The sequence below is a fragment of the Enoplosus armatus genome, chromosome 7, assembly GCF_043641665.1.
Source record: "Enoplosus armatus isolate fEnoArm2 chromosome 7, fEnoArm2.hap1, whole genome shotgun sequence".
In the NCBI taxonomy this organism is placed as follows: Eukaryota; Metazoa; Chordata; class Actinopteri; order Centrarchiformes; family Enoplosidae; genus Enoplosus; species Enoplosus armatus.
This window is the reverse complement of record NC_092186.1, coordinates 18,947,264-18,959,716: the sequence shown is the minus strand read 5'-3', so window position 1 is coordinate 18,959,716 and position 12,453 is coordinate 18,947,264. Positions and strand designations below refer to the sequence as shown.

Below are 12,453 nucleotides of genomic sequence, written 5' to 3'. Positions count from 1 at the left end.
CACCCAAAGAAAGTTAATTATATAAACAAGTAGGAGCAGAGATATAAGAGAAGCAGTGACAGAGGCAGTGTATTGCAGTGTGTGTATAAAGCAATGTTGCAAGCAAACACACAATCTCCTATGTAGCAAAATACAGATCCTCCTCTCACACATACACCTACTTCTTATTTTCAGTGCTCTAGTTTGAACTGAGTTGGGTAATTCACTTTCAGTTCCCGCCAAACTGAAGGGGAGGTAATTGCACATAATTAATTAAACAGTATTATTAAGTCAATCGGGGGTCGACATAAAAGTTTGACATATTTAGACGATTAGTGTGAGGAAGGAAACTCATTGTGGAAGCACATAACGAAGGAGTCAGCTTTCAGATATGATAAACAGCACCACCAGTGAGGTTGTTTACCAGAACGACCATCTGTCTCTCTGGGTTACCGGTTTACAGGGCGCTACATAATCTCGCGATAAATGACCGGAGGCGAGCTACACCCACGAGAATGTCGTTTCGCGCGCTGAGGCTAAGCTCCAGTCACATTCCAGATTGACAGCTCTGCTATCCAATGAACTTGATTTGCTTAGAGACAATCAGCCAATGATGAAGCTGCATTTTCAGAGCAGGCGGGATATGAAAGTCTTGAAGAATAACTCATTGATCAATCTCCAACAAGGCATAGAGTTGGTCGTGTAAACCTTGCATAGAAGTTATTTGGAGAAAACGTGCGCGTTACTCCTTAAACGTCAATTTCTTGTTTTCACTTGGACGAACAAACAGGTAAAGCAGTTTTTTTCTTATGTTGTAATAACTTTTAAAATTGTACTCATTGATTTCTTCACTCAGTAGCTAGCTTACTAAGGTTAGCTAAGTCCTACCTCGTTTCTGTTTGGCTAAACGTAAGTTACTACACCAAGTTCCCTAGCCAACCAAATGTAAAATTCAAAATGAATCAGAATTTTTACTCAACGGGGCGGTTTTCGTGCTGTTGAGTTAATCTGGTTTCTTATTGCTAACATACCCGTTGAAAGCTCTCTAACAATAAGTTGTAACGTGGTTTTCTGTAACGTTAGGCATTGATGGGTGGGCGATGAACTTGACTAGCGAGCTGTTATTTTGTGTTGTTTATCTGTAGTATAGCTACATAATGTGCACCACATGGTGAAATCTCAACCAGCTTTGCCACTTCACTGCTTTCTCTGAAACAAAACAAATACGCTAACCTTAAACAGATTGCTTATTTTCCTGTTTTTCCGTATTGGTTTGTGATGAATTGACTCGTGTTTTTGTCTGCATTTTGAAACGCAATGAATGATGTCGGTGAAATAACGCATCTTAGGTGGGAGGAAGTAGTTTGTTTTCGATGTTATTACTTGTGTTTTGTTCGCTGGTGTTTATTTCGGGCCAGCGGAGCGAACAAGACCTCAGCTGAGAGCGCAAAAGTAAAAGCCAAGCAGTCGTCGAGCTCGCCGTTTACCACTTAATACAAGAACAAAACACGGTCTATGCGGGCGGAGGACCGTTTTCGTAATCTAATAATCGATTCCAAACTACATATAAGGTAGTATTTCGGTGTGTTTTATTGTCAGAGAGCGAAGGCACATTGTTTGCTAGCGCTCCCTCCCGTCCGGATGTGCTTGCTTTTAAAAGAACTGGGAGTGGCCTGCAGCTCAGTTTCCCGCACTGTATTTAAATCAGCTTGTTCCCTCCCTTTCTGATACTCTGTCGAAGTGACAGCCCAACGCTGACAGCAGCACAATACACGGAACAAGGACTGGCATAATCATATTTCTGCTACTGAAAAACATTTAATTCATTCGTTTACTTAAGTTAAACGGCAAAACCGTTCTAATGATGGAATTGGCAGGAACTCTATGCATTGACATTGTCCACACAGTGCTTTGGAAAAGCAATAATCCAGGGTGTTAAACGCCTGTCTTTGTTTGGATTGAAGGCTAAAAAGGGGAGGAAAAGATTTTTGAATTTGGCCAGATTTTAAATTGTGTGCCTTAGTAGTCACAGTTGCAGGTTCAGGATCAGTTAATCTTTATTGTCCATTACAAGGATTCAAATTAAATTTGTCTTTGACTAGTTTCACAACACACAGTAAAGTAGACAAACACAACCATGCAGAAAGAGTGAAAGCATGTTGAATAAATATCAAAATTATGGTTGGCTACCTGGCAAGAATCACTTTGCACTCAGATATTGTATGCAAAATACACGTAATGAATTTTAGTTCAAATCTTAATTAAGACCAGCAATGATAATTGCGTGTCTTAATATTCCTCTATTAATATATGCAATTATCAGAGAAAGCCAGAACTCTTATTTTGTTGCAAAACCTACACTACTGTGCTGTCTCTAGCAGAAAATGCCAAAAACAAAATTTTAGATTGATGCACAGACCAAACCTTCAAGTCTTATCATACACGGCCAAAGTGTTGTGCTATACAATGCTATTTATTAGGCTTGATCTATACATTTGCATAAGCTTTTTTGCAGTGGGTGCTGTTGGACTCAAATGCAAATAAATACAAATGAATAGCAGACAAATCTTGTTGCTGTTGATGGAGTAAACAAAACTGGCTACTAGCCTCTGATCACTGATGTCTGCTGGAGATGAAGATGAATACGATCAAATGATCCATTAAACAAGACTGATTACTCCGATTACTTACAGTATTTAATGAAATAATTGCAATGATTATTGTGGTTATAATGGGTCATGGTTGGACTCTTGACACAGGGCAGCTGCAATGTGGATTCAAGTGCGCACAATGGATGGGAAGGAAACCCACCGGGTGGATTCCCTGTCCAAACTCACCAAGGTGGATGAGCTGCGTCTCAAAATCAACGAGCTCTTCAAGGTGGAGCCAGAGAGACAGAGGCTGTTTTACCGCGGCAAGCAGGTGAGGTGGCATGGTTAAAATATTGTTTTGATGCAGGCATTTGTGTCTGAAATGTTCTATTATGAATAAATATCTCCTATAGAAGTGCGCAAACACCAGCAGGAAAAACGAGGGACCACTGAAACAAACAAAAAATATATTTTTATTTTGTATCAGATGGAGGACGGCCATACCATATTTGACTACAACGTCGGCCTAAACGACATAGTGCAGCTGCTTGTTAGGCAGAAGACGGCCCCTGCTGATGTCGTCAAAAGTAAGGACAAAGAAGCTGAGCTCTCCGACTCTGATTCTGGTTGTGGCTCAACCCAAAGTGAGTCTGACAAGAGCTCAACTCATGGCGAGGTAGAGGGCCAGACTGCCGGCACCTCTGCCCAGACAAACACCCCAGAGCTCGTCGATCCGGGGTTCGGATTTTACAAGGTGCGTTTTAAAAGTATTTAGTGTTTACAGGTTACTTTTACTTTGTGGGGAAGTGGGAAATTTAATATTTCTGTAAGAGATGGGCGGTATACAAATACAAGCGATTTGGATAAAGTGGGGTTATAAGAGCTGGAATATGTTTGAGCCGGTCTCCATTTCTTCACCAAACTTATCGACATGAAAATGTGTAATTTTACCCCATGTTTTGAAATTCGGTGTATGTAAGGATGAAGGCCTGACAAGACTTAAGATATTCAGATGACCAGTTTTGCAATAAACAAAATGAAAAATATATTGTTTTGCAACTTTCAAAGAACACTTGTTAGGTTGTTACTAATTACGCTGTGAATGAAAAACATCTTCCTAACTTTTTTTCTGTGTGTTGAAGATAAATGAGCTGGTGGATGCAAGGGACTTGAACATGGGGGCCTGGTTTGAGGCTCAGATCGTGAATGTTACGAAGACAACAAAGACACCTAACGAGGAGGCAGCTGAGGCACCGGAGGAGGAGATACTGTACCATGTTAAATATGAAGAGTAAGAATCCATTTTTCTGTTACTCGTGTTCATTTTAATTCAACACTCGGGTTAGATGAGACCTGTCTTACAAAGCGGTCAAATGTTTGTGAAAAACAAACTATATTGAGCCCAGCTAACATCACTCTGTCAATCGAAGATTTGCCAACTTTCTGTGTATCAACATAAGGTTTTATTATTATAATAATTATTATTATTTTATTTTTTTAACAAATGGCCTACCACCTGCAATGTAGAGCTTTGATTTGGTTTTCAGGAATAATAGTTGGGGAAGAAAAACTAAGTGGTCTTCAGCAGAGAACATGTTTGACTAAAAGCACACAACTGAACACCAGACTTGATGAAGCAAGCAATAAAATGTATTCTAAATCATGGTGGGATTTTGACTTGTTGTAAAGTACAGGAAGGACATGGAGGGCTAACATACATTTTTTTCTCAAGAACAGACTTCAAATCAATTAACCAAAACAAAAATGGTAAACTAAAGACAAATATTGTTGATTCTCCCAAAGCTGAAAAGGATTCAGTTCATTAAATCAGCTTCATAGTCTATGAGAGCAAAATTTAAAGTTCTAAAATAATCGTAACAAACACAGCATTTTACACTGAAATGGTTTTCTCATGTACAGTGTAAGTATATGAAGAAAGACATTGCTGGATGGAAGCATAGCAGATTAAAAAGCACAGCACTCATTTAGACCACCAGACCTATCAACATAACACTTTAAATCTTATTAACCTACTACTGATGTAAAATGATCACTTCCTGCTGCAGGCTCACACAAAAGGCTTATCACGGATCCTCATGGAATTGCACATTTTTAATGTCTTGAACTCTTACTAGACAAGGCACATTGAAATCTTCATTTTGGGACTAAAATTGACATTGAACTAAAATGTAACTTTTCACGAGTGTGTAGCCGTAACATTTGAAGCATTAGGTTTTCTGTGGTGTCTCTGGCTTTGCCCTCCCTTGAAAGGTGCTCTTGTGAGCTTGCAAGTGCGTTAGTGTTTAAGGAACATTCATCTGAGTGGCATAGTTGTTCAAACCTGCTGCACCAGCAGTTCCTGGTGATCCAGATCCTCACTAATCAAACATACTTTTATACATTTGGCTACACTCCCATGCAGCACTGTGTAGGAAATGTGGCTTGCCTCTGAACTGCAAACTGATATGGTATTAAATTTACTATCGCAGCTACCCAGAGAACGGGGTGATTCAGTTGCTGGTAAAGGATGTTCGTCCGCGGGCCCGTACAGTGTACCAGTGGCACCAGCTGGAGCCAGGCATGGTTGTTATGGTCAACTTCAACCCAGACGACGCCAAGGAGCGTGGCTACTGGTATGATGCTGAGATCCAGAGAAAGAGGGAGACGCGCACCCTGCGAGAGATCTACGCCAAGATTATCCTTGGGTAATAGTTTTGTTGCATGTTATGGTTTAGTTACTGTGTTTTATAGTTGGGGGAACTGCTACAAGTCAAACATCTGAGTAAATATCTGCTCATCCTGCTGCAGTAGCAGGTGAACATCATCTTGTGGTCCCATTTTTATCTATATATCAAAGTCTGTTGGGTTTTGTATGCCACAGTAGCAGGTGGCAGAAGTACATTTCCTGCTGTGATATCAAAGTACATTGCAGAGTATGGTACTATGTACTGGTAACATTGTAAGTTGTTTGGGTATTAACGGATGTTTGGATTTAGATCTCATTTATGCCTAGAGGAATATATATATATATATATATATATATATATATATATATATATATATATATATATATATATATATAAACACACACACAAATTGTAAACAGGAGAATGTACTTCTATATTGGTACCATGCAGGACACTGACAGTTTGTATCTTTATTTGCAGTGATGCTGGTGACTCTCTTAATGACTGCCGGATCATGTTCCTGACTGAAATCTACAAAATTGAGGAGCCCGGTTCTCTGGGTGACACCCCAGCTGGATCTGAGAGTCCACTAAAAAGTAGGTTTAAGGATGAGAAATTGTAAAGTTGTGAGTTGGTAGCCATTGACATGGTGACGACTTTTGACTTGTGAATCATCAGGATTTCGTACATATAAAACTTTCCGCACCCCACTGATGGTGCTGTATAATGAAATAGAATATATAATATAATGAAATGTCTGTGTTCTCCAGGATCAAATGGACCCGAGTGCAAGCACTGTAAGGATGATCCCAAAAAAAACTGTCAGTGGTGTAACTGCCATATTTGTGGCATCAAGCAGGATCCAGACAAACAGCTTCTGTGTGATGAATGCGACATGGCCTATCACACTTACTGCCTGAACCCTCCGCTCACCTCCATCCCAGAAGACGAGGACTGGTCAGTAGCAATCAGATGCAGAACTCCACAACTCATTAAATACATTCAGATATCCTGACATTTGTTTTAATATAAAATGGGAAATTATCAGTCATACGTTGATTAAAGAGCGATCTTGTAATTGTTGTGGAAATTGTGAATTGTGTTTTTGTAAAGGGAGTTTTCAAATGCAGTCAATAATGGCCTGAACAACGCCATTTCTTTTTTATAAAACCAAGAATGTCTTAAAGTGCTTTAAAGCTTTTATAGCCATGTTGTGCAGCTTTGGACTAGTTGAGGCATGAATCAAAACACTTAACACAAGTCTGTTTTGTTATTCAGAAATCAACAAGCCAAAACCCAGATTCCAAGTCATCTTTTTGATCCATCACATTGTGTTATTAACATGTATGCTTGACTTAACTCTACATGTCATGTTGTCTTAGGTATTGCCCAGGTTGCCGTAATGACGCAAGTGAGGTTGTATTGGCTGGAGAGAAGCTGAAAGAGAGCAAGAAGAAAGCTAAGATGGCTTCAGCTAGCTCCTCCAGCCAGAGGGACTGGGGCAAGGTGAGTGTTGACAGTGAATCTTATTCAGAGGCGCAAAAATATTTTTTAGTAATTTAGAATTATGATTTGGATTTGTCACCCCATACCACCATATTCCAATTTAAAAAAACATAAAAACATGGTTTTGGTTCTTAATAAACAATGAATATTTTATACCAAAGGGATTTTTGTCAAAGAAGGAAATAAGCTTACATGCTCGGTGTCCTTGTAGTCAACAAGCTACAATACTGTAATTGGTGTTGAGCCACAGTATCTTATTTATTATTATTATTATTCAAACCATTTACTCCTCTTCTTTCAGGGAATGGCCTGTGTTGGTCGAACCAAGCAGTGCACCATCGTCCCGTCCAACCACTATGGCCCAATCCCCGGCATCCCCGTTGGCTCCCTGTGGAAGTTCAGAGTGCAGGTCAGTCCACACAACTGGAGAGTTTAATCAATGCTGATGAAGAAACTATGCATAAACATAGTGCATTAACACTACAAAAGTTTTGTGGTTCCAGTGGCTAGCAATAATGTTCAAATTCTTTGGCTTTTCTAGGTCAGTGAATCTGGCGTCCACAGGCCACATGTAGCTGGGATTCACGGCAGGAGCAATGATGGTGCCTACTCTCTGGTCCTGGCAGGAGGATATGAGGATGACGTGGTATGTTGTTTCTTTCTTCTTCTTTTTTTTTTTTTTTTTTTTTTAAATAAATGAATAAATAAAGCAAGCCAGCCCAATATCACAAATGTGCCTCAAGGGGCGTTACAAGCTGCACAGCATATGACGCCCTTTATCCTTAGACCCTCTACAGAAAAACTCTTTCATGGGGGGAAAACGGGAATATGATGATATGAAACCCATATGTTTCTGTAAACATTTTAATGTGTGTGTAAAAATGTTTTTGATGTGTCTTACATTGTAGGATGATGGTAATGAGTTCACTTACACTGGCTCTGGAGGGCGAGATCTTTCTGGAAACAAGAGGACTGCTGAACAATCATGTGATCAGACACTTACCCACATGAACCGGTATGAGGCTGACGGACAAAATGTATTCTAATTTCCTTTTAATCAACAGGATATCTGAATGTCAGCTTTTTTATTTTACAAATTCAACTTTTTTGGCTCTTGTTCTCACCAGGGCGCTGGCTCTCAACTGCAACGTCCCTGTCAATGACAAAAACGGAGCAGAGTCCAAGAACTGGAAGGAAGGCAAACCGGTTAGAGTTGTGCGCAGCTGCAAGGGTCGCAAGCACAGTAAATACAGCCCTGAGGAAGGAAACCGATATGATGGGATATATAAGGTATGAGGGGACACTGGACAGGTTTCTATATGTCCTTTGGGGAAGGGGATTTGTCATACTGCCTGATATTCTTTTGATACACTACAATTAAGCCAACTATTGAACTATTAATCATAGGGTGTGACAACTAATTAAGTTGATAAATGGAATGATTCAACTGCAAAGATCTGCTAAAATAAATAAAGAGAATGAATTGGGTAGCCTCACCAGAACTGAATTACCAGTAAGCTAACAACTACCTCTAGTTTGAATAAATCAGGTTTTATGAATTATCTAGTAACTTTGAGCATCTATATGTAGTTTCACTTTGTGTCATTGCCTTCTTTCAGGTGGCGAAGTACTGGCCAGCCAAGGGCAAGTCTGGCTTCTTGGTCTGGCGCTATCTACTGAAGCGTGATGATGATGAGCCGGCACCGTGGACCAGAGATGGCAAGGACCGCATTAAGAAGCTCGGTCTCACCATGCAGGTAGAGATGATCATTCAGACTACATTATACCAAGAGGGATTTTGTATACAAAAGGTACTGGTACTTTGTTTGCAATAGCTCCCTATTCAATTTCAAAACTTCAGTTTTGCCATGTAATTTTCCATAATTTTGCTTAGATGTTTATGTATAATGCAACAATATTTTTTTGAATGAAAAAAGCAATTGCCTTGTTTTACAAGCAGATCCTGTACTCCACATAATTAAATTGTAGTATATGAATACCTAGATAAAAATGTTTAAATGAAGATGTTTAACAAATGTTTAAACTTGCGTTCTAACGTCAACATAACACTAAACTAACATTATTTACACTCACATTTAGCATGTTATCATACAAGCATGTAAATATACTGACATTTTTAATTGTTACATGATAAATCCATGTTAACCTGCTAAGAGACATGTAGATAAGCATGCAAATGTTAGCTGTGCTTTGAGCTAATAGCTAGCAGTGGCATAACTTCTATTAAATGGACTCAATCTTGTTCCAGTATCCTGCTGGTTATCAGAAAGAGAAAGAAAACAAAAATGAAGTGGAGGAGGAGGCGGTGGCAGCGACACCCAGCAAGGCAAAGAGGAAGAGAAAATCTCAGGGCAGTGGTAAGTTGATATTGCCGGTAAGAGTGACCATAATCTCCTAGTGCAGGAGGCAATTTGATGTTTCTTAGGTTTCTACACAGAGAAAAACACAAATAAACTTTAAACCGCACAACTCTTTGGTGAATTTAGAATGAGTTTCTCTCTGTCAGATTCCTCTAAGACCTCACCAGCCAAGACTCCTAAGAAAATAAAGGTGGAAGTGTACAAGCTTACCAAGGAGCAGAAAACCCTCATCAAGAATGACAAGCCAAACCAGAAGCTGTGGGATGAAGCCATGGGGTCACTGTCACTTGGACCGGTGAGGATGGCTGTGTATTTGGTGAAGTCACCAGCTGGGTTTCTAAATGTTTATGCTTATGTTTGGGGCAAACTGGGGGTCTGTTTGCCCTGTATGCAGATGGGAACGACAAATTGTTTTTTGTAAATGTCTAAATCACTCCAACACCTTATTCTGGGACATTGAGATAATAATGATTTGTGATAAATAAATGAGTGATATAACATTGAGAGAATAGAAGCCCCAGAATAAGATGTACTACAAGCAAACACTTGATACATCACATTGGTGTGATTTCAAGTGAAGCAGCGTTGCATGTTCGTAACAATAACTAAGAAATAGTAACTGCTCTTGCATACAAAGTTCTATTGACAACAATTATATGCTTACTGTTTTTAGTATTGCTTAACTAAAAATACCTAGTATGAAAAAGTTCATGAAAGTACTTGAAACTGCAGTCTCAACTAGTTGTCTCCAGATGGGTATTTTGTTTATGGTCTGTGTACATTTTTGCAAGTGATATCTGTGTGTAATGTCTTTTCACACGCTTCTTTTTTTCTGCAGAAATTCTTGAACAAAGTTGAGGAAATTTTCCTCTGCATTTGCTGCCAGGAAGTGGTCTATCAGCCCATCACCACAGAGTGCCAACACAATGTCTGCAGGGTAAGAAACTATTATCATTGTCCCAGGTTTTGGGATCCCTAGTGACTCTGGACACTATGGAAAGTTGATTTGATAGATTTACAACTTAGTAGCAGGTGCACAATGAGTGATAAACAAGACTCTATGGCACTGCTGTTAAATAGATAAGCTTTCAGCCTGTAGATACATTCACATCTTTAAAATACAGGGAGCAGGGACATTATTGTGTGCAGTTACTCAATCATACCTCTTCTTAAACAGTAATGGGGATGTTTTTGATGATATGACTTAAAAGATGCTTTTATTTCATTGTGTTGCAGTAGGGCTGGGGTGCGAATGATTCTTAAACATTGTGTTAGCCGTAGTAGCTTTTGATCTATCGACACATGCCTACCTTACACCCACCTCTGACAAAAACTGTTAAAATCACAATACTAATACAATACTAAACTGTTAAACAGTGAAATGTTTTTATTTAATAAATGGTAGATCCCCAGAGACCTGAAACTGTTTATTTTTACTCCAGGAATGCCTTCAGCGGTCCTTCAAAGCAGAGGTGTACACCTGCCCGGCCTGCAGGCACGACATGGGCAAAAACTACTCCATGACTGTCAACAAATCCCTGCAAGACATTCTAAATCAGTTTTTCCCAGGGTACAGCAATGGCCGATGATCATTGGTTCTGCCTACTCCACCCTCGAGGAAACGCGATGTAAACTGTAAGGGGAATTTTCAGTAGAGGCAATAAAGAATCAGTTTCTCTTAATATATTTTTATGATTATAAAACTACAATTTTTGTGGACTTCAATGCTACCATCTTTCACCTTGGATCTGCCATGACGTGTAGTTAATGATAAATTGAAAATTCCTTTTTAACTGTACCATTACGCCGTTAATATCTTCAACCGGGATTTTACTCCCAGCGTTTCGTTTTGTTCCATTAACTAATGCTAATGTCATCCATAATGTAAAATATTTGTTACTTTTAACTAAATCCCTCCATGTTAAGCACTCAAGAGCATGTTATGTCAAAAGTGGTTTAGCTGAATTTTTTTTTTTTGTACAAGGCTGTTGTTAGAATATGGATCTTATCTGGTCTGCCGTTAGTTTGGCTGTAATCGGCCTTCATTTGGGTGCAATTCTTAAAAATCTGGTCATGCAGTCAGGATATTAATTGGTCCACATTCACATCTGACCTGGAAGGCTCTGTTGTGTCTCCTGTAGCTCTGTACTTGTCTGTACTTCTACTTTTTTTTAAATCTCTTGCTTGTTCTGTTTAAGTGTTTATAAACACACTGCAGCTTGATTTCCTATTAAGAAATCGACTGACAAACTAGACAAAAATAAACTGAATATCGTCTTGACAGACTTCCAAATGTGACACTTCTTGTGTTTCCTGGCATGATCAGATGATTGAAATTGCACTTACGTGACAAGTGAACAAAGCCAATTTTTTTTTTTTTGAGAAAATAGGCCTTCTGAAACTAAAGCTGCTCCATAAACTGTAGATGAGACCTAATGAACCCGTTTTTCTGTTCTTCAGCAGTCTGGGAGCGGTGTCATCAAATGTGGTTGGATTTTTTGTGTTTTGGTTCCGTAAATATTTTCACAGTCATTTTATATTTGTGTATGGAGTTTGCAAAAGTTGGTTTAAGAGTTACTATGAATTTGATAAAACCTCAAAACATGATTCTTAAGGCCATTATATTCTGCAGTGTAGATTTGGATTTCCCCTGTTTTTTTTGAAAAGGTTAATTTTGAGTAAGTCCAAAGAAACAAAAGTGCTTAACCAAGAGTGTCATGTAGAACTCCCATCTATCTAGCTCTTTAGACATTGTCCCTCACACGAAAACCTAATTGAGTCTAGAAACTATTTGTACTTTTTGCTAAAATTAAAATTTGTACTTTTTCATCTTTTTATAATCTATTACTGCCATCTGTGGGGGGGGGCGTTCAGTCAGATTTTTGTGTCTCCTGGGGTCACTTGTAATATCGGACTTCATTTAAAAAACAGAACATGCTTGCATTAAGTTGAAATGTCAAGGAAATTCCACACACTGCTCCTGAAATTTGATATTGAATCAACTAAATTATCTGATTTTGTTATTTACTACTTTTGCTGTTGCCTTTGTCTTTTATGAATATTTGGTGTTGAATTTCAACAGCAGTGTGTGACAATGTCCATCCACATGCCAGCACTTTGAGTTTTGATGGAGAGACAAAGATTTGCATAGACTGGGAAATGTATATTTTCTGAAATTGTATAATTTTTAGTCCATTTTAGTTTTGATATGTAGTTTTAGAATTTCTTGCACACGTTTGGTGCAAAAATGTGTCGATACATTTTCAGTGTTATTCAATAAAAAAAAGTGAAAATGAGGTATCTTGTTGT

General features: G+C 38.8%; 1 protein-coding gene across 1 annotated transcript; it reads left to right on the top strand.

The window, feature by feature from the left end:
• Positions 1–679: 679 nt before the first annotated feature.
• uhrf1 (ubiquitin-like with PHD and ring finger domains 1) lies at positions 680–10,733 on the top strand. The gene is made up of 17 exons (XM_070908942.1): positions 680–769; positions 2,739–2,901; positions 3,058–3,324; positions 3,713–3,861; positions 5,060–5,275; positions 5,738–5,853; positions 6,028–6,214; positions 6,640–6,763; positions 7,065–7,172; positions 7,305–7,409; positions 7,672–7,778; positions 7,891–8,053; positions 8,383–8,520; positions 9,033–9,141; positions 9,291–9,460; positions 9,983–10,081; positions 10,587–10,733. The coding sequence occupies exons 2-17, from the start codon at positions 2,749–2,751 to the stop codon at positions 10,731–10,733; spliced, it is 2,358 nt and encodes a 785-aa protein (XP_070765043.1). The 5' UTR covers positions 680–769; positions 2,739–2,748.
• Positions 10,734–12,453: the final 1,720 nt, after the last annotated feature.

What these genes read in the sequence shown, in the direction of transcription:
- uhrf1 (XM_070908942.1), top strand. Translation starts at nt 2,749, where the DNA reads ATGTGGATTCAAGTGCGCACAATGGATGGGAAGGAAACCCACCGGGTG. An exon ending in TACCATGTTAAATATGAAGA is followed by an intron (nt 3,862 to 5,059) that starts GTAAGAATCCAT and finishes TTACTATCGCAG; the next exon opens with CTACCCAGAGAACGGGGTGA. An exon ending in GATATGATGGGATATATAAG is followed by an intron (nt 8,054 to 8,382) that starts GTATGAGGGGAC and finishes GCCTTCTTTCAG; the next exon opens with GTGGCGAAGTACTGGCCAGC.